At 47.1% G+C, this 24,798-nt stretch overlaps 1 protein-coding gene and 1 long non-coding RNA gene across 5 annotated transcripts in view; one reads left to right on the top strand and one right to left on the bottom strand.

The window, feature by feature from the left end:
- Nucleotides 1-18,976, bottom strand: part of LOC120978741 — a 47,319-nt gene extending 28,343 nt beyond the window's left edge. The window contains exons 1-2 of the long non-coding RNA XR_005774181.1: nucleotides 18,839-18,976; nucleotides 15,596-15,724 (exon numbers count right to left, since the gene is read on the bottom strand). This is a non-coding gene — a long non-coding RNA (uncharacterized LOC120978741). The remainder of the gene's footprint in view (nucleotides 1-15,595; nucleotides 15,725-18,838) is intronic.
- The window catches only part of LAMB2 (laminin subunit beta 2), a 70,475-nt gene that overhangs the window by 20,410 nt on the left and 25,267 nt on the right, over nucleotides 1-24,798 (top strand). For 3 of the 4 annotated variants that reach the window (XM_040407051.1, XM_040407050.1, XM_040407052.1), the window contains exons 5-16: nucleotides 3,453-3,526; nucleotides 3,725-3,913; nucleotides 4,329-4,392; nucleotides 14,526-14,728; nucleotides 15,612-15,732; nucleotides 17,433-17,621; nucleotides 18,846-19,025; nucleotides 20,154-20,266; nucleotides 21,627-21,706; nucleotides 22,654-22,789; nucleotides 23,017-23,175; nucleotides 23,945-24,072. In XM_040407051.1, coding sequence (XP_040262985.1) covers nucleotides 3,453-3,526; nucleotides 3,725-3,913; nucleotides 4,329-4,392; nucleotides 14,526-14,728; nucleotides 15,612-15,732; nucleotides 17,433-17,621; nucleotides 18,846-19,025; nucleotides 20,154-20,266; nucleotides 21,627-21,706; nucleotides 22,654-22,789; nucleotides 23,017-23,175; nucleotides 23,945-24,072 — 1,636 coding nt within the window. Of the gene's footprint in view, nucleotides 1-3,452; nucleotides 3,527-3,724; nucleotides 3,914-4,328; nucleotides 4,393-14,525; nucleotides 14,729-15,610; nucleotides 15,737-17,432; nucleotides 17,622-18,845; nucleotides 19,026-20,153; nucleotides 20,267-21,626; nucleotides 21,707-22,653; nucleotides 22,790-23,016; nucleotides 23,176-23,944; nucleotides 24,073-24,798 lie in introns of those variants that run through there. The other variant, XM_040407053.1, reaches the window with a different exon arrangement.

The following is a 24,798-nucleotide window of genomic DNA, read 5'->3' as shown; positions in this document are numbered from 1 at the left end:
ACCCCAAACCGTACATGAGAGCACCCCAAACAGTACATGAGAGCTCCCCAAACAGTACATGAGAGCTCCCCAAACCGTACATGAGAGCACCCCAAACCGTACATGAGAGCACCCTATACAGTACATGAGAGCACCCTATACAGTACATGAGAGCACCCTAAGCAGTACATGAGAGCACCCCAAACCGTACATGAGAGCACCCCAAACCGTACATGAGAGCACCCTAAGCAGTACACAGTACATGAGAGCACCCTAAACAATGCCAAAGTGCCTACTGAACAGTGCAAGAGAGCACCCTAAAAAGTGAAAAAAAAGCACCCTAAACAATACAAGTGAGCACCCTAAACAGTGCGAGATACCCCCTAATCGGTGCAAGAAAGATGCCTAAAAAGTGCAAAAGTTCTCTAGTCTAAACAGTGCAGCAGAGACTCCATAAACAGTGGCCACATAGAGAGCGTCCTAATGCTACAAGAGAGCGTCCTAATGCTACAAGAGAGCGCCCTAATGCTACAAGAGAGCGCCCTAATGCTACAAGAGAGCGCCCTAATGTTACAAGAGCCCCCATAAAACACACATTCACAGTCTCCTTACTTCAGTGGCTTAAAAATACCAGCCCCCCATAAACACTATCTGCGGTGCCCCCATTAAAGTGTCATCTGATTGGTAAATGACCTGATCCACTCCACTGCTTAACTGTGGCTGGGGGTCCCCTGAAGTTTGGGGGGGTGTAGCAGGTTGGAGATCTCCGGTCACCCCCAGGCCCCGGATGTGTCAGCGCGGATATAACACTTGTGTCTGGCTTTTTACCAAGCAGAAAGTTCAAGCAGAGAAAATCTTCTTATTACATGTGCGGGGGGAACAGGTGGAGATAACAGGACATTCCTGCTGGGTGGTGCCAGCGCATTGCCAGCTCTGCCCGCCACTGCTGTATGCACAGCTGCCTGACAGGTTGGGATGTAAGGAGCAGCTCAGTACATGCATCTGGTAACTGTCTGTATCACTGCGGCAATACAAATAGTCCTCAAGAGCTGAAATCTCCAGCCATACCCTGCTTGTTCAGTCGCTGCAGAGCATGCTCTGCTGATATACATGCCGGGAAGTGTTACCCTTATACCAGAAACCCCTGTACAGTAATCTGATGGAGGAAAATCTAACTGTCTATGAAGCATGAGTGCAGCTCTGGAGTATAATACAGGATGTAACTCAGGTTTAGTACAGGATAAGTAATGTATGTACACAGTGACTGCACCAGCAGAATAGTGAGTGCAGCTCTGGGGTATAATACAGGATGTAACTCAGGATCAGTACAGGATAATTAATGTAATGTATGTACACAGTGACTCCACCAGCAGAATAGTGAGTGCAGCTCTGGAGTATAATACAGGATGTAACTCAGGATCAGTACAGGATAAGTAATGTAATGTATGTACACAGTGACTGCACCAGCAGAATAGTGAGTGCAGCTCTGGAGTATAATACAGGATGTAACTCAGGATCAGTACAGGATAAGTAATGTAATGTATGTACACAGTGACTCCACCAGCAGAATAGTGAGTGCAGCTCTGGAGTATAATACAGGATGTAACTCAGGATCAGTACAGGATAAGTAATGTAATGTATGTATACAGTGACTCCACCAGCAGAATAGTGAGTGCAGCTCTGGAGTATAATACAGGATGTAACTCAGGATCAGTACAGGATATGTACTGTATGTACACAGTGACTGCACCAGCAGAATAGTGAGTGCAGCTCTGGAGTATAGTTCAGAATCAGTGCAGAATAAGTAATGTATTGAATGTAGATTATTTATAGTAATGTTAAAATTAAAAGATTTACATGAAGTATAGACAAATTTGACATTCTCTCTAGAATCTAGAAATGCTGGGTGACAGCCCCTGTGGGTATTGTTATGGTAGCCATACTGGTTACCTGTCCCAACAATAGATATAACCATCAAATGGCTGAACCAGGGAAGAGGACGATCATAGAATTTAAATTCATTGAAACTATTTTACAATGTTAGGAGTAATGCTCTGCAGTAGTCCTCTAGGTGCAACCATGCAAGTAAGTACGGCACATATCCCAGACACACCCTGCGGCTGCTGTGGGGTCCTACAAGGGGCCCAGGTCTATTTGGACCAATCCCTTTTGCTATTTGGTAGCTAGACCCTGTGCAGGAGGTGCCGCTTTGCTAAAAAAAAACAAGGGGAAGCGGATCTCGTCCAAGTGTGATGGACGGGAAAAACATACGGACCCCTCTACTCTGTGTACACCACTGAGGGCAGATGTACTAACTTCCCCAGAGCTGCAATCACTGCACCATCCTGCAGAAATACACATATTCGGACTCATTAATGAGGGTTTAAGCCGCTCCTGGAGAAGACTGAGACCAGCGGCACGTAATCCGTGCTCCTCATTCCTTCGTTATTATCAATTCAGCTTCAAAGGGGAAACACTTTGATGTATTTCTCATTCCCAGACGCATTCTGTCAGGCATCTGGGCACCACCATGTGCCAACCCAGGGCAGGTATGAGGGCCGTGCAGAACAGAGGGGGCCCCTACTATGGTGCCACCCAGGACAGAAGGACCTGATGATTGTTACCCTCTCTCCACCACCAGGGTGCTACTTCTCTCCCCTCTGTGTTGGGGGCAGGCGGTTTGGAGCAGTTTGACTTTGTGCTATCCTGGCAGGTGTGGCGCTATATTTTTTTTAAAGAAATAAGGCATATTTTTATAACCTTTACGTATATTAGAAATAGCGTTGAGCGAATCGAAGGAAAAATTTGATTCGCCGAAAACCAAATTTCCTCATGCTTCGTGGTAACAAATCGATTTTCCCTGAAATGGCGGTAAAAAAAAAAAATCATACTCGCCGCATCCATTCGAGCTCAAAGAGGCCGCGGCGGCCATCTTGCTTGAAGATCCTGCGCGAAATCTCATGCGCGGTGATGTATGACGTCACCACGCACCGGGGCGAAGATTCCTCGCTGGATGGCGGTCTCATTGCGATCAAATGGATGCGGTGAGTTGGATTTAAAATTATGATCAAAATGCTCTAATATGGCTCTCAGATGCCGCGATCAGTGATGAACGCGGCATCTGAGGGGTTCAATGATGGGGGCGGAGCAATCGCAATTTACATTTTTGCATCGAATGGAATTTTAGAGAACTTCGCTCATCTCTAATTATAAAGTTTATTATTAAATAAAGAGCATTTAAAAAAAAATATATATTCCGCCTCCGATGACGTCACAGAGGCGCGCAGATACCCTGGATTTCGAGGGCCATGGAGACCCTTGTCTGGGGGCCGCCTTTGTGGGACACATACATGGACTGGTCATTAATTACCTCCACTATTGTATCAAAGGCGCCGCTTATCTCACGTTATTGGGGGGTTGGGTAATCTAACATATATGGGATCGCCATATTAACCCTTTGTGTTGTCTTCCAGGCGTCCCAGATGTCAGCATTCAGCTAGACCTGGAAGCAGAATTTCACTTCACTCACCTCATCATGACTTTCAAGGTAAATACAACGGACACGGGCCCCAAAAAAACTAGATCGGGGCCCTCACCATACCTGACCAATCTCATAGACAGGACACCATTTTAAAGGGGGCTTTCTAACCTATCTATTACATTTCAAATTCATGACCTCTGCTTGCAGTCAACGAAAGGGTCCAGAACGTTGCGCAACTTAACGGTCCGTCACGCTTTTCCTTAGACCTTCAGACCGGCCGCCATGTTAGTGGAGCGTTCCGCGGATTTCGGACGGAGCTGGAAGGTTTACAGATACTTTGCCTATGACTGCGCGTCCGTCTACCCGAATATTTCACGCAGCATCCAAAGGCAGGTGGACGATCTGATCTGCGAATCTCGATATTCGGAAATCGAGCCATCCAATGAAGGAGAGGTGAGAATAAACTAAAAAAAAACAAAAACGCTGCGGCTAATTTTAGCGGTACATACGTAAAATATATCGGTATTACGCTCCGTGGGGCCATACCACTCATAGACTCTGCACTGCTTCTAAGGGAAAGTCATTCTGAAATGTGGTTTCCTATTGAGCACCATATGGCGGCACACTGAGTGCCTGCGGCTCTGGAGTGCACTGTCTTTTGCACATTGGGACAGCGCAGTTGTCCGTTTATATACACCTCTATACCGTCACTGACCTTACTGCCGCCCTTTACTTCTATATTTAAGTGCTGATGTTTTGAGGGAGACCCCCCCCCCCCTGCTCAGCCAAGCCTACGGGTCGTGACAAAAGGCAGCTTAAAGTCTAGTCTATATTTCGGTATATAATCCTCTTCTCCCTCTGTCTTTAGGTGATATTCAAAGTTCTGGATCCAGCTATTCACATCAGGGACCCGTACAGTCCTCGTATTCAGAGTAAGTTCTCAGATTAAACACACTATGTATGACGCCATAACAGTGCACTATGGGGCACTACTGTACTGCCATATGTCTCTGATTATATACAAGGGCACATGGAGGCTTTTCTGTGAGTGGTTGGAGAGCCCTAAGGGCCCATACAGGATAAGTAATGTATGTACACAGTGACTGCACCAGCAGAATAGTGAGTGCAGCTCTGGAGTATAATACAGGATGTAACTCAGGATCAGTACAGGATAAGTAATGTATGTACACAGTGACTGCACCAGCAGAATAGTGAGTGCAGCTCTGGAGTATAATACAGGATGTAACTCAGGATCAGTACAGGATAAATAATGTAATGTATGTACACAGTGACTGCACCAGCAGAATAGTGAATACAGCTCTGGAGTATAATACAGGATGTAACTCAGGATTAGTACAGGATATGTAATGTAATGTATGTACACAGTGACTCTCTCAGCAGAATAGTGAGTGCAGCTCTGGAGTATAATACAGGATGTAACTAAATTTTCCTATTTCATGACGTAAAGTCATAGTTTTATTAAAGACACGGAGGCGAGTATTGCTTTCTCCTTCTTTACTGTCCACCAATAGCAGCAAAGAGAAAAAATTTACATACAGGAAACCATAGCAACCAAGGTCCCTCCCCACTGGCCCCTATAATAGGCCGCTCTTCCTCTGGACCTTCCCCTTTGTTTGAAAACCTGGTGCTGACATCACGACCATCCCAACGATAACTCCGAACTGGAACTGGAACGGAAAATACAACGCCAACGAAGCGCCTTCAACTAGCCAACCTGGCTAAACTGTAAGAGACATCAACCGGGAACACGGCATCTTAGAATGGAAACTTTATCCTGAAAAAGAAAACAGACCATAGGCCTAGGTGAAACAAGCATGTCAGGACAGAATGTCCGGAAGCCATCTACTCAACAGACCCAATAGGTGTCAAGCGACTGAAGAACAATATAAATTGCAATAAATAACATGAAATACAATGGCAATTAAACAGACATTAGGATAATAAATACCTAAACAAAAGAACTTAAAAGGTTAATAATACATTGAGGCAATACTAAATGACCCCTGTAACAAAAGACCGCGAGGAGCCCCAAGGGAGGGAATAGGGCGGGCAATACTCGCCTCCGTGTCTTTAATAAAACTATGACTTTACGTCATGGAATAGGAAAATCATTTAGTTTTACAGCAAGACACGGAGGCTTCATATTGCAAGTTCAAAGCCTGTCTATAATAGAGGCAAACAAATTAGACGGAGGGCGAAAATAAAATTCTCTGAACGTGGTAACACTCGACCAATCAGCCAAACGCATGACATCCTCCAATCTGGCCCCCGAAACCGCCAAGGCAGTGGCAGAGGCACCCCGTGCAGAATGGGCCGTGAAGATAGAAGTGTCAATACCTGCTAGAGACATGACCCATTTAAGCCACCGCGCCAATGTAGGGCTAGAAACTGGACCAAAAGGATGTCTGATAGAAAGGAATAATTGAGAAACGCCGGAAGACCGATGTGCCAAAGTTCTAGATTCGTACTCCTTAAGGCAAGCCACAGGGCACAAAATAGGAGAGGAAGGAAAACTGGGATAGGAGACAGACCTGATGTTAGTCTTGGTTCGACGCGAAATGTTAAAGGTGACCCCATCCGGGGTAAATGAACGAGCGTCGTAGTCAAGGGCCCTCACATCCGAGACCCTTTTGCAAGAAACAAGGCAAAACAATGCCAACAATTTTGCGGACAATTGCCTAAGCGTAAGGGCAGAATTCTCGGGCCAAGAGGATAAAAAGGATAGGACCAGGGAGACGTCCCACGTAGTGGAAAAACGAGGTCGAGGAGGGCGAGCCAACCGTGACCCACGTAAAAGGCGGGACACAGAAGGATGTTGACCAGCCGGGACACCCTCGTACCCAGCATGGGAAGAAGAAATAGCGGACCTGAAAAGGTTGATGGTCCGATACGCCTTTCCCGCCTCGAAGAGAGAGGTGAGGAACTCCAGCAGGTGGGCTACAGGTGCCGAAATGGGATCCAAGTCCCGTTCCACGCACCAGTTAGCCCAAGTTCTCCAGGCTGCCCGGTAAGACTTTCTAGTTCCGGGAGCCCATGCGTTATCCAGTAACTGTCGAGTCGCTGTCGAAATGCCCTCGGCAGCTCCAGGTGTCCGGAGATCCGGCACGCCAACAGCCGTAGGGATCCGTCGAGGAGAAGTGGATGGTGTAGACCCTGAGGGTTACTCAGGAGATCCGGTCGGGACGGGAGAAGAAGAGGTACTTCCACTAGGATCCTCATCAACGAAGGGAACCAGACCTGAGACCCCCAGAACGGAACCACCAACACCACATCCGCCAGGTGACGTTGGACCTGAAGGAGAGTCCTCGGAATCATTGAGAAAGAAGGAAAAGCGTAGAGGCGGGATACCGACCAATCTTGGAGAAACGCATCCACCGCCACTGCTTCCGGATCTGGACGCCAGCTGAAAAACCGGACGAGTTGCCTGTTGAGTCGAGAGGCAAAGAGATCGACAGACATCGGACCCCATATCTCCGAGATTGCTGAGAAGATCTGTGGATCCAACTGCCAATCGCTGCCATCCGCTAGGTAGCGTGAGTTCCAGTCCGCACGAACGTTGCTCAGCCCCGGTAAGTATTCCGCCTGTACCATGATGTCCCTGGTCAGGCAAAACGACCAAAAATTCTTCGCTAACCGAGCCAAGGTTGCCGAGTGAGTACCTCCCAAACGGTTGACATACCGGACCGCCGATATATTGTCCATCCGTAGCCTGATGCACGCATTGGCGATCCCGTTGGAGAAGCTCCTCACCGCAAACAAACCGGCTAGTAGTTCCAAGGCATTGATATGGAGGAGGGCATCCTCCGCCGACCAGGCTCCCCCCGTCTCCAGATTGGCGATCCACCAACTCAACTCCTCTCGGGCCTCCGAGTCCAGAACCACCTCGTCCGCAAAGGAGGCACCGGACCGCAGATGGGCGATCTTCAGCCGCTGTAAAGCCCGGTAATGCCACGGGGCCGGAAACACAGCCTGAATCGATGAGGTCAACAAACCGATGATGCAAGCTAGGTGATGCAACGAGAGGCGGGGAATGAGAAGAGCATGCCTCAACTCCTTGCGGATGGCCCGCAACTTCACCGCCGGCAGACTGAGGGACTCCGAGAGCGAGTCCACCATGAATCCCAGGAACTCCATCCTCTGGGATGGGATGAGAGAAGACTTCTCCTTGTTGAGGAGGAAACCGAGATCCGACAGCAGGTTCGCTGTCCACTGGAGATGTTCCCGTAGTCCGACCCTGGACTCGTGCATCAGCAGGATGTCGTCCAGGTAGATGATGAGGCGTACGCCCCGTGTCCTCAACCATGACACGACCGGACTGAGCAACTTGGTGAAACACCAAGGAGCTGAAGACAGTCCGAATGGTAGACAGGTGAACCTCCAGATCTCTCCTCTCCACCGGAACCGGAGAAGATCCCTGGAATGCATGGCCACTGGGACCGTCAGGTACGCATCCTTCAAATCTAGCTTTACCATCCAGTCCCCGGGAACTAACAAGTCCCGAAGGAGGTGGATCCCCTCCATCTTGAAATGCCGGTAGCGTACTACCGAATTTAGAGCGCGAAGGTTGATGACAGGTCTCATCTGACCCCCTTTTTTCCGAACGAGGAAGATGTTGCTGACCACCCCTCCCCCATAAGGGGGCGCTCGCTCTATCGCCTGTTTTTGTCTGAGAGATACCAGTTCCGCATCCACAAGAGCGCAATCTGGGCGCGACAAAGGTATGGGTGGAGGGGAGGGGATTAGGGAGGGGGAACCCGTGAGTTCTATATGAAATCCCCTGACTGTGGTAAGTACCCATGGATCTGAGGTGATGAGACTCCAAGCATTCGAAAAAAGATGGAGTCTGCCCCCTACACAAGGTACCATAGAATCCCCAATTTGGGGAGGACTTACCCAAGGGTCTGCGGTAGCTTGGATTGCCTCTGAAGGAACGAGATCTCCATTGATGTCCTCTGGTGGAGAAGAAAGGTGACGGGTTGCGCTGGTCCTGGAATGAAGGTCGTTGACCACCTGAACCTCTGTTCGCGCCACGGGCCTGAAAGTTTGCATGGCCGGACAGGCGGCCCCTACTACTGCCGGCCCGATGAGAGACCCGTCCTTGGAATACCCTGCGCATATTGGCTTGGGCCTTGTCAAGTGCGGTAAAGGTACCCACAAATCTGCTCATATCTTTAATGAACGAGTCTCCGAAGAGGAGACCCTGGGCGTCTTTACCAGCCTCCGTGAGCGCCAAATTTGCCAACTTGGGGTCGATCTTAAACAAGATGGCCTTGCGCCTCTCGATTGCCAAGGAGGTATTGGCGTTACCGGCAATGCAAATTGCCCTCTGGGTCAAACCCCGCAGTTCTTCGGGGTCTATAGGGGAGCCCTCATTTCTAGCTGCCTCAGCTAATTCAAAAATCTTTGCCAGCGGGCCAAAGATATCCAAAACCTTGTCCTGGCAGCTGCGGAGAGCTGAATCCAGGCCCTTCTTAGGGTTCCAGCCAGTTTTGGCCAAGAATTGTGACATCTTGGGGTCCACTATGGGGGTGTCACACACTTTGTTGGGCACTAAAGGTCTGGGGCACTCGGCCCTAAGCTTGTTACGTGTCTCACGGCTCAGAGGGTGACGTACCCAGTGTTCTAAATAAGACCCCACATGTTCAGTGGGGAGTCACTCCGCCGAGCGCGGGTGATGCAGAGACTCAGGATCGAACATCGGTTCGCCTGACGCATCTAGCAAAACCTCTGAACGAAGAGGATGCCACATCTTTGGCAGAGGAGGCCGCAGTAGCGGATAGAGGGGGATCCTGAACTGGGGGGACGACATCCTCCTCTGACCCATAATCGAAGTCCGCAGTAGCCTCCTCGTCTGATGCTCTATCTGAGTCAGACATCTCCGGTGATTGTGCTCTAGCGCACTTCCAGGAGGGTCATTATAGGTAGGCTGCGGAGTAGTACTATGGTCTGGCAAAGACCTACTAGCTGGCTGGGCGGACAGAGCATGGGTAATGGTTTGCGACAAAATAGTCGACATGGAACCCATGGCCGCCATGATAGCGTCTGATACAGAGCGCTGTAGGGCCAGCGCCTGTGCATCCACATCTGTGGGATTGTGACCCTCAGGGGAGGAGGGGGGCATATTAGTCGCAGGAGGCGTAGGGGCAGACATAATCCCACACTAAGGCCTGAAGCACAAGTAACCTGGAGTAATATTAGCGCTGGCTAAAAACTGATGGCACCTGAATAAGCAGCAAACGCAGAGGCAGAGAGCAGGAGCCGCCGACCGCAGAGCGCAGGAGCAGGAGACACGCCAGGCCGGAAGTGACGGAGGAACCGGAAGCACTATTGCAAAGCCCGCGAAATGCGGTAAGCAAATACAGGACGGCCGCTGAGATCTCGCGGCCGGCTGGGTTACTGGAAGCATTTCCAAAATGGCCGCCGAGATCTCGCGGCCGCTTAGACCACCGAAGGCGCTCAGGAGAGGCGCCGCTAACCCTGGGAGAGGAGTCGCCGTCCCCCACACGTCACTGGACGAGAGGAGACTGCTCCGGTGGGTAAAACGGAGGGGGGGAAGGCGCCGCACCAGCGAGATGGATCGCCGCAGTGAGCGGCTGTCAGTAGTGAAGGGGGCGCAGGGAAGCGCAAGTGGAGGTATAATAAAGCGCAGGGAATAAGCGCAACGGCCCAAACAAAACTCAGCAGAGTAAAAGCGGGCAAATAAAGCGAAAGGGGGGGAGCGCTGCTAGCAAAACAGGGTTAGTCACCCTGGGTAAGAGCGCAAATACACAGCAAGACAAATAACTTATAAAATACAATCTCCGATAAGGAAATCTCACAAATGTACTTATCTGGTGGCAGCAGCAAAGAAAGAGGAAGGTCCAGAGGAAGAGCGGCCTATTATAGGGGCCAGTGGGGAGGGACCTTGGTTGCTATGGTTTCCTGTATGTAAATTTTTTCTCTTTGCTGCTATTGGTGGACAGTAAAGAAGGAGAAAGCAATATGAAGCCTCCGTGTCTTGCTGTAAAACTCAGGATCAGTGCAGGATAAGTAATGTAATGTATGTACACAGTGACTGCACCAGCAGAATAGTGAGTGCAGCTCTGGAGTATAATACAGGATATAACTGAGGATCAGTACAGGATAAGTAATGTATGTACACAGTGACTCCACCAGCAGAATAGTGAGTGCAGCTCTGGAGTATAACACAGGATGTAACTCAGGATCAGTACAGGATAAGTAATGTATGTACACAGTGACTCCACCAGCAGAATAGTGAGTGCAGCTCTGGAGTATAACACAGGATGTAACTCAGGATCAGTACAGGATAAGTAATGTATGTACACAGTGACTGCACCAGCAGAATAGTGAGTGCAGCTCTGAAGTATAATACAGGATATAACTGAGGATCAGTACAGGATAAGTAATGTATGTACACAGTGACTGCACCAGCAGAATAGTGAGTGCAGCTCTGGAGTATAATACAGGATGTAACTCAGGATCAGTACAGGATAGGTAATGAATGTACACAGTGACTGCACCAGCAGAACAGTGAGTGCAGCTCTGGAGTATAATACAGGAGGTAACTCAGGATCAGTACAGGATAAGTAATGAATGTACACAGTGACTGCACCAGCAGAATAGTGAGTGCAGCTCTGAAGTATAATACAGGATGTAACTCAGGATCAGTACAGGATAAGTAATGAATGTACACTGTGACTTCACCAGCAGAATAAGTGAATGCAGCTCTGGAGTATAATTCAGGATGTAAGGGATCGGTACAGGATAAGGCTACTTTCACACTTGCGTTGTGAGGATCCGGCAGGCAGTTCCGTCGCTGGAACTGCCTGCCGATCCGGAAATCCATATGCAAACGGATATCATTTGTAGACGGATCCGTCTGACAAATGCATTGAAATTTGATCCGTCTCTCCGGTGTCATCTGGAAAAACTGATCCGGTATTTCTTTTTTTCACATTGCGCAAACCGGGAAACCGGATCCGGTTTTCTGGAACACTTGTAACCGGATCCGGCATTAATACATTTCAATGGAAATTAAAACTGAAGCGGTTTTTTTTCCCGCTATTGAGCCCCCTGTGACGGAACTCAATATCGGAAAAGAATAACGCTAGTGTGAACGTGCCCTAAGTAATGTAATGATTGTGCAGAGACCCTCGGTTTTATATGGATTTTGTGCAATTATATTCTAGACACAGGGAACATTCTCCTTGATGATAGATTTTCAGCAGGAGCCTCGGATTTCGATGACATTTTTCCAGTAGCTGTGCGCAGATTGATATTGGAGCTTAGAGCAGAATTAACAGATCAGTCCTGAGTTATTTCCTAGCAGTTACGGGGACGTCGGTCTCCCCTTCTGAATGCTGCAGAGCTATTTGTGAGCGGAGGGAAGATGTCTGGGGCTGTTACTGATTTAGCCTGGTGCTTTGAGCACTTCCATACATGGCAGACTCCCTGTATAACGGATGATACTGGGTGTTGCTCTTGGCTCTTCTCCAGCCCCAGCCTTATGAAGAGTTTATAAAACTGATTACTGTAAAGTCCTGACAAGTCCCAGCTGGTAGAATAAGTGGAAGTGTCACCCTGCAGACCCCGGACGACAAGTGCATGTTATCAAACAATACAGAGATTACTTTCCCAAAGAGCCAAATCCTGCCCTGCTTCACAGTCTTTTATAACTTTCTAATAAAGTTGGTGTTTCAATTTCTCACCATTTGCAAGATCTAATCTTGCTGTCAGTGAATGAGGATGCTCTGGTTACATTCAGAGACATAACTAGTCCTGCTCTCAGCTCAGAGGTGGAAATTTACAAGTGTAACCAGTCTGGACAACGCTCTCTGGTAGTTTGCTACAATGTATCAGCATAGAATCTAGTATGTTTACAGAGCATTGTCTAGGCTGGATACAATAGTATCCCATTGATCCCCAGCTTCAGCTTTGAGTTTCGAGTTTCTGCAGCAGGTTCCCAGTTGCTTTGGGGCCCCACTCATTTGGAGTCATCTATTTGGAGTTATTATGGGATACAGCAGAATTTCTCATTATTAATAGTAAAAAAAAATTATTGTTCATTTGCTTCGTAAACTCAAAATAAAGCAACTTTCCAAGTAGTCTTCATTAAAAAATATCCTCCTATTTTACCTCTGCAGACTGTGTGTAAGTCCTTCACCGAGCTGCGGAATGCAACATAAATCCCTGAAAGCTCTGCTCCTGTTTCTGATGGCTCTCTCTGCTCTCCCCCTCCCTTCTCTCAGTATTAGAGATAAGCAGCAGAGAGGGGCAGGAGGCTGTAAATGGCAGATTTGAGTGTGAAGAGGAGGAAAGGCATCCAAGGAGGGCAGCTCACACAGACTGTAGATAGGGAGGAAAAGCACACACAAGGCAATTTCCCGGGGGAGAGATGAGGAATCACACACTCCTCAGAATCAGTGACAGGGAAGAGATCAATCATGGGCGGTAGAAAGAAAAAGCAAGTCCAGAAATCAAGCTGTACTGATACCTGAGAGCTAGTGACGACAGCAGCATCCTGGGCACACAAACATCTAATCCAGCCTCTATTACTGGGAGGGACATAGCCCCATGAGAAAAGTCTGAAACCTCTCTATCACAGCACAGGAGGTGTATCCGTTCTTCTACAACTCTCTCTCTATCACAGCTCAAGAGGTGTGTCCTTTCTGCTGCAGCTCTCTCCCTATCACAGCTCAGGAGGTGTGTCCTTTCTGCTGCAGCTCTCTCCCTATCACAGCTCAGGGGGTGTGTCCTTTCTGCTGCAGCTCTCTCCCTATCACAGCTCAGGGGGTATATTCTTTCTGCTGCAGCTCTAGGGACATATCTTTTTCTGCTGCAGCTCTCTCTCTATCACAGCTCAGGAGGCAGTTGAAGGATAGAACTGAGCATGTGCATCCATGCAGGAGGCACTATACAGATAAATTTTATTGCATAACTCAGTGGCTATAATACATTTGTAGGTACAAAAGTATTCAGATCCAGGTGCTGGTTTGAAAATGGCAAAATATTTTTAGTGGGACAACATGATTTTAAATATCAGTGGTCAATTGAATATCAGGGAGTGTGAAAATGAATAAAAACTTAGTGCAACTTCTTATTGTTTAAGGTGACCACTGATATTTAAAATCATGTTGTCCCACTAAAAATATTTTGCCATTTTCAAACCAGCACCTGGATCTGAATACTTTTGTACCTACAAATGTATTATAGCCACTGAGTTATGCAATAAGATTTATCTGTATAGCGCCTCCTGCTGTTTCTTCTACTTCTTATTTCTCTGTCCACCTTTGCTGAGGTGGACGCACATGCTCAGTTCTATCCTTCAACTGCCTCCTGAGCTGTGATAGAGAGAGACCTGCAGCAGAAAAAGATATGTCCCTAGAGCTGCAGCAGAAAGAATATACCCCCTGAGCTGTGATAGGGAGAGAGCTGCAGCAGAAAGGACACACCTCCTGAGCTGTGATAGGGAGAGAGCTACAGCAGAAAGGGCACACCTCCAGAGCTGTGATAGGGAGAGAGCTGCAGCAGAAAGGACACACCTCCTGAGCTGTGATAGGGAGAGAGCTGCAGCAGAAAGGACACACATCCTGAGCTGTGATAGGGAGAGAGCTGCAGAAGAAAGGACACACCTCTTGAGCTGTGATAGAGAGAGAGCTGCAGAAGAAAGGACACACCTCTTGAGCTGTGATAGAGAGAGAGCTGCAGCAGAAAGGACACACCTCCTGAGCTGTGATAGAGAGAGAGCTGCAGCAGAAAGGACACACCTCCTGAGCTGCAGCAGAAAGGACACACCTCCTGAGCTGTGATAGAGAGAGAGCTGCAGCCGAAAGGACATACCCCCTGAGCAGCCAGCTTGAAAACAAATTAGCAGAGCAATTTTCATATTTTACATTCATCATGGGATAATTCCTTTAAATGTGTCTTTAACCTTTAAACATATATCTTTTTATGTGGACAACACATCCACCTGACTGTCCACAAAAACTGCTCTTTCTAAGGTCCAACTTAATATACTGAGCGTTGCCCATGTTTTCCATTTCAGATCTTCTGAAGATCACCAACCTGAGGGTTAATTTCACCAGGCTGCACACGCTGGGCGATAATTTACTGGATTCTCGAGTGGAAATAAAGGAAAAGTATTATTACGCCCTGTACGAGCTGGTGGTGCGGGGTAACTGCTTCTGTTACGGTCACGCCTCCGAGTGTGCCCCCATCGAAGGCATCTCCAGGGACGTGGAGGGCATGGTAAGGGTCTTCAATAAGGTTTTTTTTTGGGTGTTCCTCAGGATAGGTCATCACTATCAGATCCGTCCGGGGGTCTGACACCCTATTTAAAGAGGCCGCAGCGCTCGCCGGAGCTTGCCAAGCACAGCTCCACCCACTGCGCAGTGGCCGTGCTTGGTATGGCACTTGTTATTCACTTTAATGGGACTGAGCTGTGCCTAGGCCAAGTGACCAATGAACATGACGTCACATGGCCTAGGAAGAGACCGCGGCGCTCTGTCATCAAAGAGCTGATTGGCTGGGGTGCCAGGCGTCAGACCCCCACCGTTTAAATACTGACGACCTATTCTGAGGACAGGTCATCAATACTAAACACCTGGAAAACCCCTTTAAATTTGATGCAAAAAAAAAAAAAAGAGTTCTTCCATTTTGCAATATTCTTTGTGTTTTAGTTCTTCACCATTTTCAAGATCTCTGCTTGCTGTCAGTGAAAGAAAACTTGTTTACATTCAGTTTCTGAAAAAAAAAAAAGCCCTGCGGTTGTCCAGTTGTTACAATGTATCAGTGAAGCCAACAGTAACTTGTGCTGCTGTTGGGCCGATACATTGCAACAAACTCTCAGCAGTGTACGCTAGACTAGGTCATGATGGGCATTTTGAGTGTAATTTAAGAATGTCTCCACTGACTGCAAGCAGAGGTCTTGAAAATGGTTCCGAATTGAAAAAAACTAACTATATAGAACTGCACGATGAACGACTGATTGCTACGGGGTCACCTTACCCCCCCCCCTCCACTTTGAACCCCCTCATTCTTCCACAGCTCGGTGCCCGGCCTTGAACATATATTTCACGCAGGACGAATAGACAAAGTCGTCCCGGGTTTTCTTACCTTTTCCACTCCTCAGGTCCACGGGAGATGCGTCTGTAAGCACAACACCAAGGGGCTGAACTGCGACCAGTGCGACAGCTTCTTCAACGACGTTCCCTGGAGGCCGGCCGAAGGGCGCAGCAGCAATGCCTGCAAAAGTGAGTGGAAATTTTGGGGGTTTCGCTTTTCTCTATGTCAGGCATGCTCAACCTGCAGCCCTCCAAGTGTTGCAAAACTACAACTCCCAGCATGCCCTAATAGCTGTAGGCTGCGCAGGCATGCTGGGAGTTGTAGTTTTGCAACAGCTGGAGGGCCGCAGGTTGGGGATCTCTGCTCTATGTCGACCAGTTACCGCTTCTGAACATTTTTAGTGGCTACGGAGCTATCATTCTGTCACTGCGTCACCCAGGCTTCCTGCGCGTGCATAGCCCCTGCTCTCCTCTCTCTATAGCGTCTTCTGTTTTACACTTAAAGGGGGTGTCTCACAGCAGCAAATTGCATTTATCATGTTAAAAATCGGGTGGACAAACCCATTTAAGGGGTTGTCTCACTTCAGCCACTAAGTGGCCGGGGCATGAGCTGCTGCGCATGCGTGCCTATGTGCGCTTCCACGGTCCTGGACACCACTTTTTCCTATAGTGGGCAAGCACGACCACCACTTCTGGATTTCAGGGTGGTCGTAACCACCCCTGCATATGAGCAGTGTATAATGTGATGGAAAAATGAATCCAGCCAGCAAAGGAGGCAATATGGACAATCACAATACATTAGTAAGGGCCCTGTATTAACTTTTGCATTAACTTTAAGCATTTGCTGAAGTGAGACAATCCCTTTAAGTTTAAAATAGAAGAAGCTATAGAGAAAGGAAAGCAGGGCTATGTACGTGTAGGAAGCCTGGGTGACCCAGTGACAACATGATAGTTCCATGTATTAACTTTCTCTACATGATAGAAGTCACTTGCTGAAATGAGACGACCCCTTTAATGGAGTAATAGAAAAAACAAGAATAGTGTAAAATAATTAAAGGGGTTGCGTCATCTCATCATACATTGGGGGCATGTCGCTAGCGCAATGTCTGATAGGTGTGGGTCTCAAGTTTTGGACCCGTACCTATCTCTAGAATGGAGCCCGCAAAGTGGAGGAGCATGTGCGGCCACCCGTCATTCATTTGAAAATAGCCGAGCAATATTTCCGTCAACCCCATAGAAGTAAATGGAGCGGTGGCCGCGCTTGCGCAGTGTGCAACCCATTCATTTCTATGGGACTTTCGGAAAAAAACGACTGCGCCACTTGGCTATTTTCACCACTCCCTTCTCTCGCAGGCTCCCGGTCCACTCTCCTTCTCTTGCAGGCTCCGTTTTAGAGATAGTTGTGAGTCCCAGAGGTGGGACCCCCACGGGCCCCACCCCGTCCTTTGCTGGCTGGATTCATTTTTCCATCGCATTATACACTGCTCATATCCAGGGGTTATGACCACCCTGAAATCCAGAAGTGGTGGTCGTGCGGGCTGCATTCTAGATATGCCCCCAATGTATGAGATGGACCAGCCCCTTTAAATATACAATACTTAGCTGCAAATCTGCCACCAATCCTCCAGTGGTCTCCAGTTCCTGACCCTCCTCAGACATTTCCTGTGTGTCCAGAGGGTCCAGGCAGAAGACACCAGCAGGGAACCTGGCGTCGTAATGGAAAGTTTTTGGATTGGTAGGTGAGTATGACTTATTTCATTATTTTAAATCATTGAAACTTTTTTTTTTTTCAAAATTTTTTGATCAGCTGGACAACCCCTTTAAATTCGGGGCACTGTCCAGCCCAGCTACACCGGAGGTTTTAACTGGAAATTCTCATTCATTTTCAGAATGCAACTGCAACAATCATTGCCGAAAGTGTCACTTTGACATGGCGGTGTACCTGTCCACCAGAAACACGAGCGGCGGCGTCTGTGACGACTGTCAGCATAATACAATGGGACGAAACTGCGAGCTCTGCAAGCCTTTCTACTACAAAGACCCCAGCAGGGATATTCGAGACAGCAACGTTTGCAAAGGTACAGTACCTACCTAGGCCGTGGATACTCTGCTGCCTATGGGGCAGTGAATGCTATTTTCGGAGGCAGTTACAAAAATAGCTGCAGGTCTGGGGTGTGTATACTTCTGCCGCCATTTTAGTTACTGCTCCAATGCACCCAAAATAAAATAAAACCATTGAAAATAGTCTTGATAAAAAAAAAAAATCCTCCTGCCTTATTGTGTATGCAGCTCCTGCATAGACCTATGTGTCTCCATGGTTACATCTATTGGTTATTGAGATCTGCACACCTTGTGTCTCCATGGTTACATCTATTGGTTATTGAGATCTGCACACCTTGTGTCTCCATGGTTACATCTATTGGTTATTGAGATCTGCACACCTTGTGTCTCCATGGTTACATCTATTGGTTATTGAGATCTGCACACCTTGTGTCTCCATGGTTACATCTATTGGTTATTGAGATCTGCACACCTTGTGTCTCCATGGTTACATCTATTGGTTATTGAGATCTGCACACCTTGTGTCTCCGTGGTTACAGACTACAAATTACTCCTGTTTAGGCCTCATGCACACGACCGTTGATTTGGTCCGCATCCGAGCCGCAATTTTTTGCGGCTCGGATGCAGACCCATTCACTTCAATGGGGCCGCAAAAGATGCGGACAGCACTCCGCGTGATGTCCGCATCCGTTGCTCTGTTCCGTGGTCCGCCAAGAAAATATAACCTGTCCTATTCTTGTCTGCGTTTTGCGGACAAGAATAGGCAGTTATAATAATGGCCGTCTGTGCCGTTCCACAAATTGCAGAACGCACACGGACGCCATCCGTGTTTTCCGGATCCGCGATTTGCGGACCGCAAAACACACAACGGTCGGGTGCATGAGGCTTTAAGTCTGATCCTAAATTACTTTTTCCCTTGTGACCCTCCTATTTTTCTGTCTGTACCAAAAATACAGCAATCGGATCAGGATCAGACTACACACGGGGTTTGCTTGTAGTCTGTAACCATGGCGATACATAAGTCTGTTTGGGAGCTGATCATGAAAAAAAATAAAAAAAACTTGCATGTGAGAGTAGTTGTACCTTCTAAATGATGAGAGATGTTCTAAAATACAGATGTCGCAGAGCTGAAATGTTTTAATTAGTAAAATAAAGAGTTGAGTAGCGAATTCAGCTCTGCTACATTGGCTCCCATCTTCACCCTGCTACTTCTGAACATCTCCCAATGATTTACCCGGCAGCCTGCGACTGTGACCCGGATGGCTCTCTGGACGGTGGACTCTGCGATACTCAGGACGACCCGGCTCTGGGGCTCATCGCCGGACAGTGCCGCTGTAAAGACTATGTGCAGGGCCCCAGATGTGACCGATGCAAGTCAGGCTTTTATGGGCTCAGTGCAAACATCATCCAAGGATGTAAACGTGAGGATCCCGAAAACGAATGAATTATTGTTATAAAGATTTACCGTCAATGCTGTAATTGACTGTTTATGTGGAACATTTTAGAGGGACCCAATTTTTTTAAAAAGAAATAACTACGGTAGGTTAGTAAAATCAGGCCACAAATAGTAGAAGAGTCACAAAAGTGGACTAATAATACTGCCATGAAGTCCTTACATAATACCACCGTGGACGGATAACCTGAATATAAGACTGACATTTGTGTTGTGTCTTTTTGATAGTTTGGAACAAATTGTTGAAAGAAATATCATCATATAGTGTCTAATACCTCTATATAATGCATAAATAATACCATCATACAGTCCCTAAATAATACTGTCATATAGTGCCTAAAATACCTCTATATAATGCTTAAATAATACCACCATATGGTGCCTAAAATACCTCTATATAATGCTTAAATATCATCATACAGTCCCTAAATAATACTGTCATATAGTGCCTAAAATACCTCTATATAATGCTTAAATAATACCACCATATGGTGCCTAAAATACCTCTATATGATACCATCATACAGTCCCTAAATAATACCATCATATAGTGCCTAAAATACCTCTATATAATGCTTAAATAATACCACCATATGGTGCCTAAAATACCTCTATATAATGCTTAAATATCATCATACAGTCCCTAAATAATACTGTCATATAGTGCCTAAAATACCTCTATATAATGCTTAAATAATACCACCATACTGTCCTCAAATAATACCATCATACAGTGCCTAAAATATCTCTACATAATGCTTCAATAATACCCCCATACTGTCCTTAAATAATACTATCATATAGTGCCTAAAATAATAATAATACTACCATACAGTGCTCAAGTAATGCTATCACATAGTGCCTATATAGCACCACAATACAGTGCTTGACCTGAGGAGGGTGGCAGGGGCTGCTAGACGTGGAGGCCTCAGGTCATCTGCACTAAATATACACATTTATGGCCATATCGCCCTTCTATTGTACCCGCCATGACAGTTAGGTGGTGAGATGGAGGTTATAATGCCTTCCATCCAATATTAATTTTCTTGCCTATGGAACAAGAACGTTGTCACCAGACTGGTTCGTCTTTTCCTAGGGTGCCAGTGCGACCCCAGGGGCACCATCTCCGATGGCTCCCATTGCGACCCCGTCAGTGGAGGCTGCTTCTGCAAGCGTTTTGTCACCGGACGAGGCTGTAACCAGTGTCTGGTAAGTATCATGGAGCCGGGCCAGACTGGGGTGAAAGTCTGAGATCAAGGGGAAACCTGCCCCATAACGCGGGAAGCTCCGCCTGGGGGGGGGGGGGGGGGGGGTCAGCCCTTATTGATAAATAAATAAAAATTTTGGGGGGGAAATTAATGGAATTCTAAATTAAATTTAACCCTTGCATCCCTGCGTATACAGACAACCCTGTTTGGCACGTTCAGTATGGGCTGGAGCGGGGTAGCATGGCCAAATATCTTCATCGGTGAATCCTGAGGGAGCGGCACCGTGGATAATAAACTATTAGGATCCATTCCGCACATACAAACACCTCCCGAGCTGCCACAGGAAATAACATTTCCCAGAGTGCGCGGCTCATATCCTCCGATGCATTCCGGACGCCAGCTGGCGGTAACCGTATCCCCTATGAGAAGGGAAATCTACGGGAATGTGCTGATTGAGGCCACCCTGTCCGCACTGACGGGCGCTTGTCACCTCTACCCGGGGTCTGGACAGGCAAATAAGTAATAATATGGGACCGCGATTGTCGAAAACAACCGGATTGTACTTTTACAGGGTTTTGCTCGAAAATACAAACATAAAATAAAATCTATAAAAATAAATAAATAAATATGGTATATACAGTATATATATATTTTTCTAACTAATGAAACAAACAACATCCCTAAGGGATTATAAATGTAATTATTTCTCAGTTCGGGAAGGCTGGGTGACCACCAACATGGCGGCTAGTCCTAGGTCAGTAGAGACCTGTCCGCCCTAAGATCCCATGCACATGGCCGTACGTCTGGTCCGCATTTTTTGTGGATCGGATCAGGACCCATTAATTTCAATGGAGCTACAAAAGATGCGGACGGCACACGGTGCACACGTTCCGCGGCCCTGTAAAAAAGATAAAACGTCCTATTCTTGTCCGTTTCGTGTACAAGGATACAGGGGTAAAAAAAAAAAAAAAGATGGCGTCGTTCATACGGCAGGGATCCGTTTTGTGGATCTGCAGTTTGCCGACTGCAAAACATATAGGGTTGTGTGCGTGAGCCCCGAGTCCTAGAAAATTCTCCCCCAGGGTCCAATATCAATCCAAATGATGGCGCCCTCTTGTGGCAGGCTGATGATGAGGGGGGGGGGGGTTGTGTTAAGGTCCCCCCTCTTTCTAAAGAAGAGAGCCATGGCCTCCATTCCATAGTCACGACCTACAAGATGTGTCCTTGACTAAAGTGGATTGTGAGGAGCTGGATCGGTCGGTTATAAGACAATATTCGGACCACTTGGGTCAATGCCCCATGACTTGTATGTGATGAATTCCGACTGAATTTCCAGTTTTTGTCTCTTTTTTTTCTACCAGCCGGAATACTGGGCTCTTAGCCACGACCTCCATGGGTGCCGGGCCTGCGACTGTGACGTCGGTGGCGCATGGGATAACCAGTAAGTCTGAATGGACTGGGTCATAGACCCCAAATAAACCCGCTCCCCGGACAGTATAAAATGGGCCTCGTTGTGCAACACTGCACACGCCCCACCTCTTTGGGGGACTCCTTCGCAGGGATATGACTATTGGAAGTTACAAGGACGTCCTCAGTGTTGGGATTAATGTAGCAGGCCTGGTCCTTGGGGTTGTGCCATAGACTGTGCATTAGCCTCCTTTGCAGATGGGGGCCGCCGCAGCGGGCCTGGAGTCCCGAAAATGTGTGACCATTGTGAATCTTACTATGAATTGTATAGCAGTATTATTTAGGCATTGTGTAGCACTCTTGTTAGTTTTATGTAGAGAGCTGCAATTTGGGGACTTTATGGCGATATGACGGGCACTATATGGCGGTATTTAAGCACTATAGATGTGGCACTGCTGCTTACTGTACGGTATATATTTTTCTGGGTGATGGCAGCACTCTATAGTTGTTGTTTAGGCAATGGTATGGAAGTATTATTACATTATTATTATACTATATGGCAATGTGGCACTGCTGCTTACTGTACGGTATATTTTTCTTGGTGACGGCAGCACTCTATAGTTGTTGTTTAGGCAATGGTATGGAAGAATTATTTTTATACTATATGGCGGTATATAAGCACTATAGCTGTGACACTGGTGCTGACTGTACGGTATATATTTTTCTTGGTGATGGCAGCACTCTATAGTTGTTGTTTAGGCAACGGTACGGAAGTATTATCTGGCTGTTATACAGACGCTATATGGCGCTTATAATTGGGCACTGTACAGTGTATTAGATTTACATTGCATACTGGTGACAGCACTGGACAGACAATATAGGTCATGCTCGGACAATGCCAAAGTCGTTAGATTTGTAAGATTTTGTAACCTGATCTGCTTTTATTTTTTTATTTTTTATGTACTTTTTTTTACTCATTAGCTGCGCAGCTGAGACGGGTCAGTGTCGGTGCAGAAATAACATGGTGGGCAGGCAGTGTAGCCTGGTCAAATCTGGCTATTATCGAATAGACTTGGACCATTACTCCTATGAGGCTGAGTCAGCTCTGCTACGACAGGTAACAAGACCCTGACGAGCTCATCGCTTACCACCATCCCACTGTCAAATACTGCCGCGTTACCTAACATGTGACTCTCAGCTACTGTGAAACTACAACTCTCAGCAAGCCCTGGCAGCTGCAGGCTCTCAGGGCATGATGGTAGTTGTAGTTTCACAATAGATTTAGAACGACAGGTTGGAGACCCCAGTTCTTTTCCATCATTCTGCTCCCTCTTTCCACCATAGGGTTGCTCAGTATCCGAGCGCGAGCGTCCAGCGGGTCAGCCTGCTACATGGACGGGTCCGGGATTTGCTCTCGTTCCTGAGGGTGGAGTTCTGGAGTTCCAGATCAGTAATATTCCCTACTCTATGGAGTACGAGGCAGTCCTCCGGTATGAGCCAAAGGTAATATTATTCCAGCAGCATGGACTATTTTTTAATACTGATGCCTTCTTATGTGGCAGAGAGGACCCCTAGGGCACCAGGGCCTTGGTGACATTGCTACCTCTCCACCTAAACCCCTGGCCCCGATGTAAGATTCATGCCAAACGTTCCAATAACATTATATACCGTCCATATGGCTGACATCCTCTTATCTGACAAGGGGGCCCCCTAGGGCACCAGGACCCAAGTTTGACTACTGCTACACCCTTTATAGATATATCCCTGCCACAGATCTAAGGTTTCTACCAACCGTACCAATAACATCACATGCCGTCAATATGTCTGATGTCCTCTTATCTGACAAGGGGGCCCCCTAGGGCACCAGGACCCAAGTTTGACTACTGCTACACCCTTTATAGATATATCCCTGCCACAGATCTAAGGTTTCTACCAATCCTATCAATAGTTTTACCTGACGTTAATATTTTTGATGCCCTGTTAGATGACAGAGGGTCCCCCTAGCCCACCAGGACGAGGGTGCGACAACTACCTCTGACCCTTGTTCATGCAACCCTGGGACTTATGTAAAATTCCTACCAACTCTACCAATATTGGTACATGCTCTTAACAGTAATGCTCTCCTGTTGTGTGGTCCCACTAGGACACCAGGACCTGGTTATTAATGCCCTGAAACCACCCAGGCCTGCAAAGCCCACATACTATGGCTGTGTATGGACAACTTGCCATGGAAGGGTTCTCACTGTGTCTACCTTTGTTGATTTACGAGCAGTTTCCTGAGAGGTGGCAGCAGGTGAAGATATCCATTATCAGACCGGGCCCTATTCCGTCCAGCAGTCCCTGCGGTAACACCATTCCTTCTGATGACCTGATGACTACTTCTCTTCCTACCACTACCAGGTGAGTTTAAAAGGAGAGAAACATGGCCGTTTTGTTTGAGAAACAGCATCACACCTGTCGATGGTTGTGTCTAGTACTGCAGCTCAATTCCATTGAAGTTAATGGGGTTGAACTGTAATACCATAAACAACCTGTAGATGGAAGTGTGGCGCTGTTTTTAGAAGAAACCAGCCCTATTTCACTACAGCCCACGCAGAGACAGTCACCATGAAGTGGTATAAAACTAATACAGATAATAGAATAAATACAGTGTCAGTATACACTGACCAGACGCTCTAAATATATTCAAACTCAGACCAAACCAGACCCCCATAATAATAATATAAATTATTTATTATTAAATTTATTACATTTTAATTATTAATAAATGTATTCAATTTAATTATAATTTAATTTCAGATTCCAGACTAAACCTATTTAGACCCCAGACCAGACTACAATATTAACGATCAGACCCAGACCCTCTAAATATATTCAGACCTCAGACCAAACCCCTATATTGCTATCATACCCAAGAACATAGCCCTAAATTAAGTTCAGACCCCAGACTACACCCCATAAATAATATCAGACCCCAAATGGGACATAAAGGAATAAACCCTCTGATCCAAAAACGCACCATGTGCTTAACCCGCGTTGCTCCTGCATCGGGTCCTGACACCATCCGGCGGTGATTTAGTCATAGGGACATGGGTGCAGTGCAGCGGCAAGCTGACAGGTGTAGTA

The sequence above is a fragment of the Bufo bufo genome, chromosome 9 (genome assembly GCF_905171765.1).
Source record: "Bufo bufo chromosome 9, aBufBuf1.1, whole genome shotgun sequence".
In the NCBI taxonomy this organism is placed as follows: Eukaryota; Metazoa; Chordata; class Amphibia; order Anura; family Bufonidae; genus Bufo; species Bufo bufo.
Note: the sequence above shows the minus strand (reverse complement) of the source record. Positions and strands in the feature narration are given on the sequence as shown.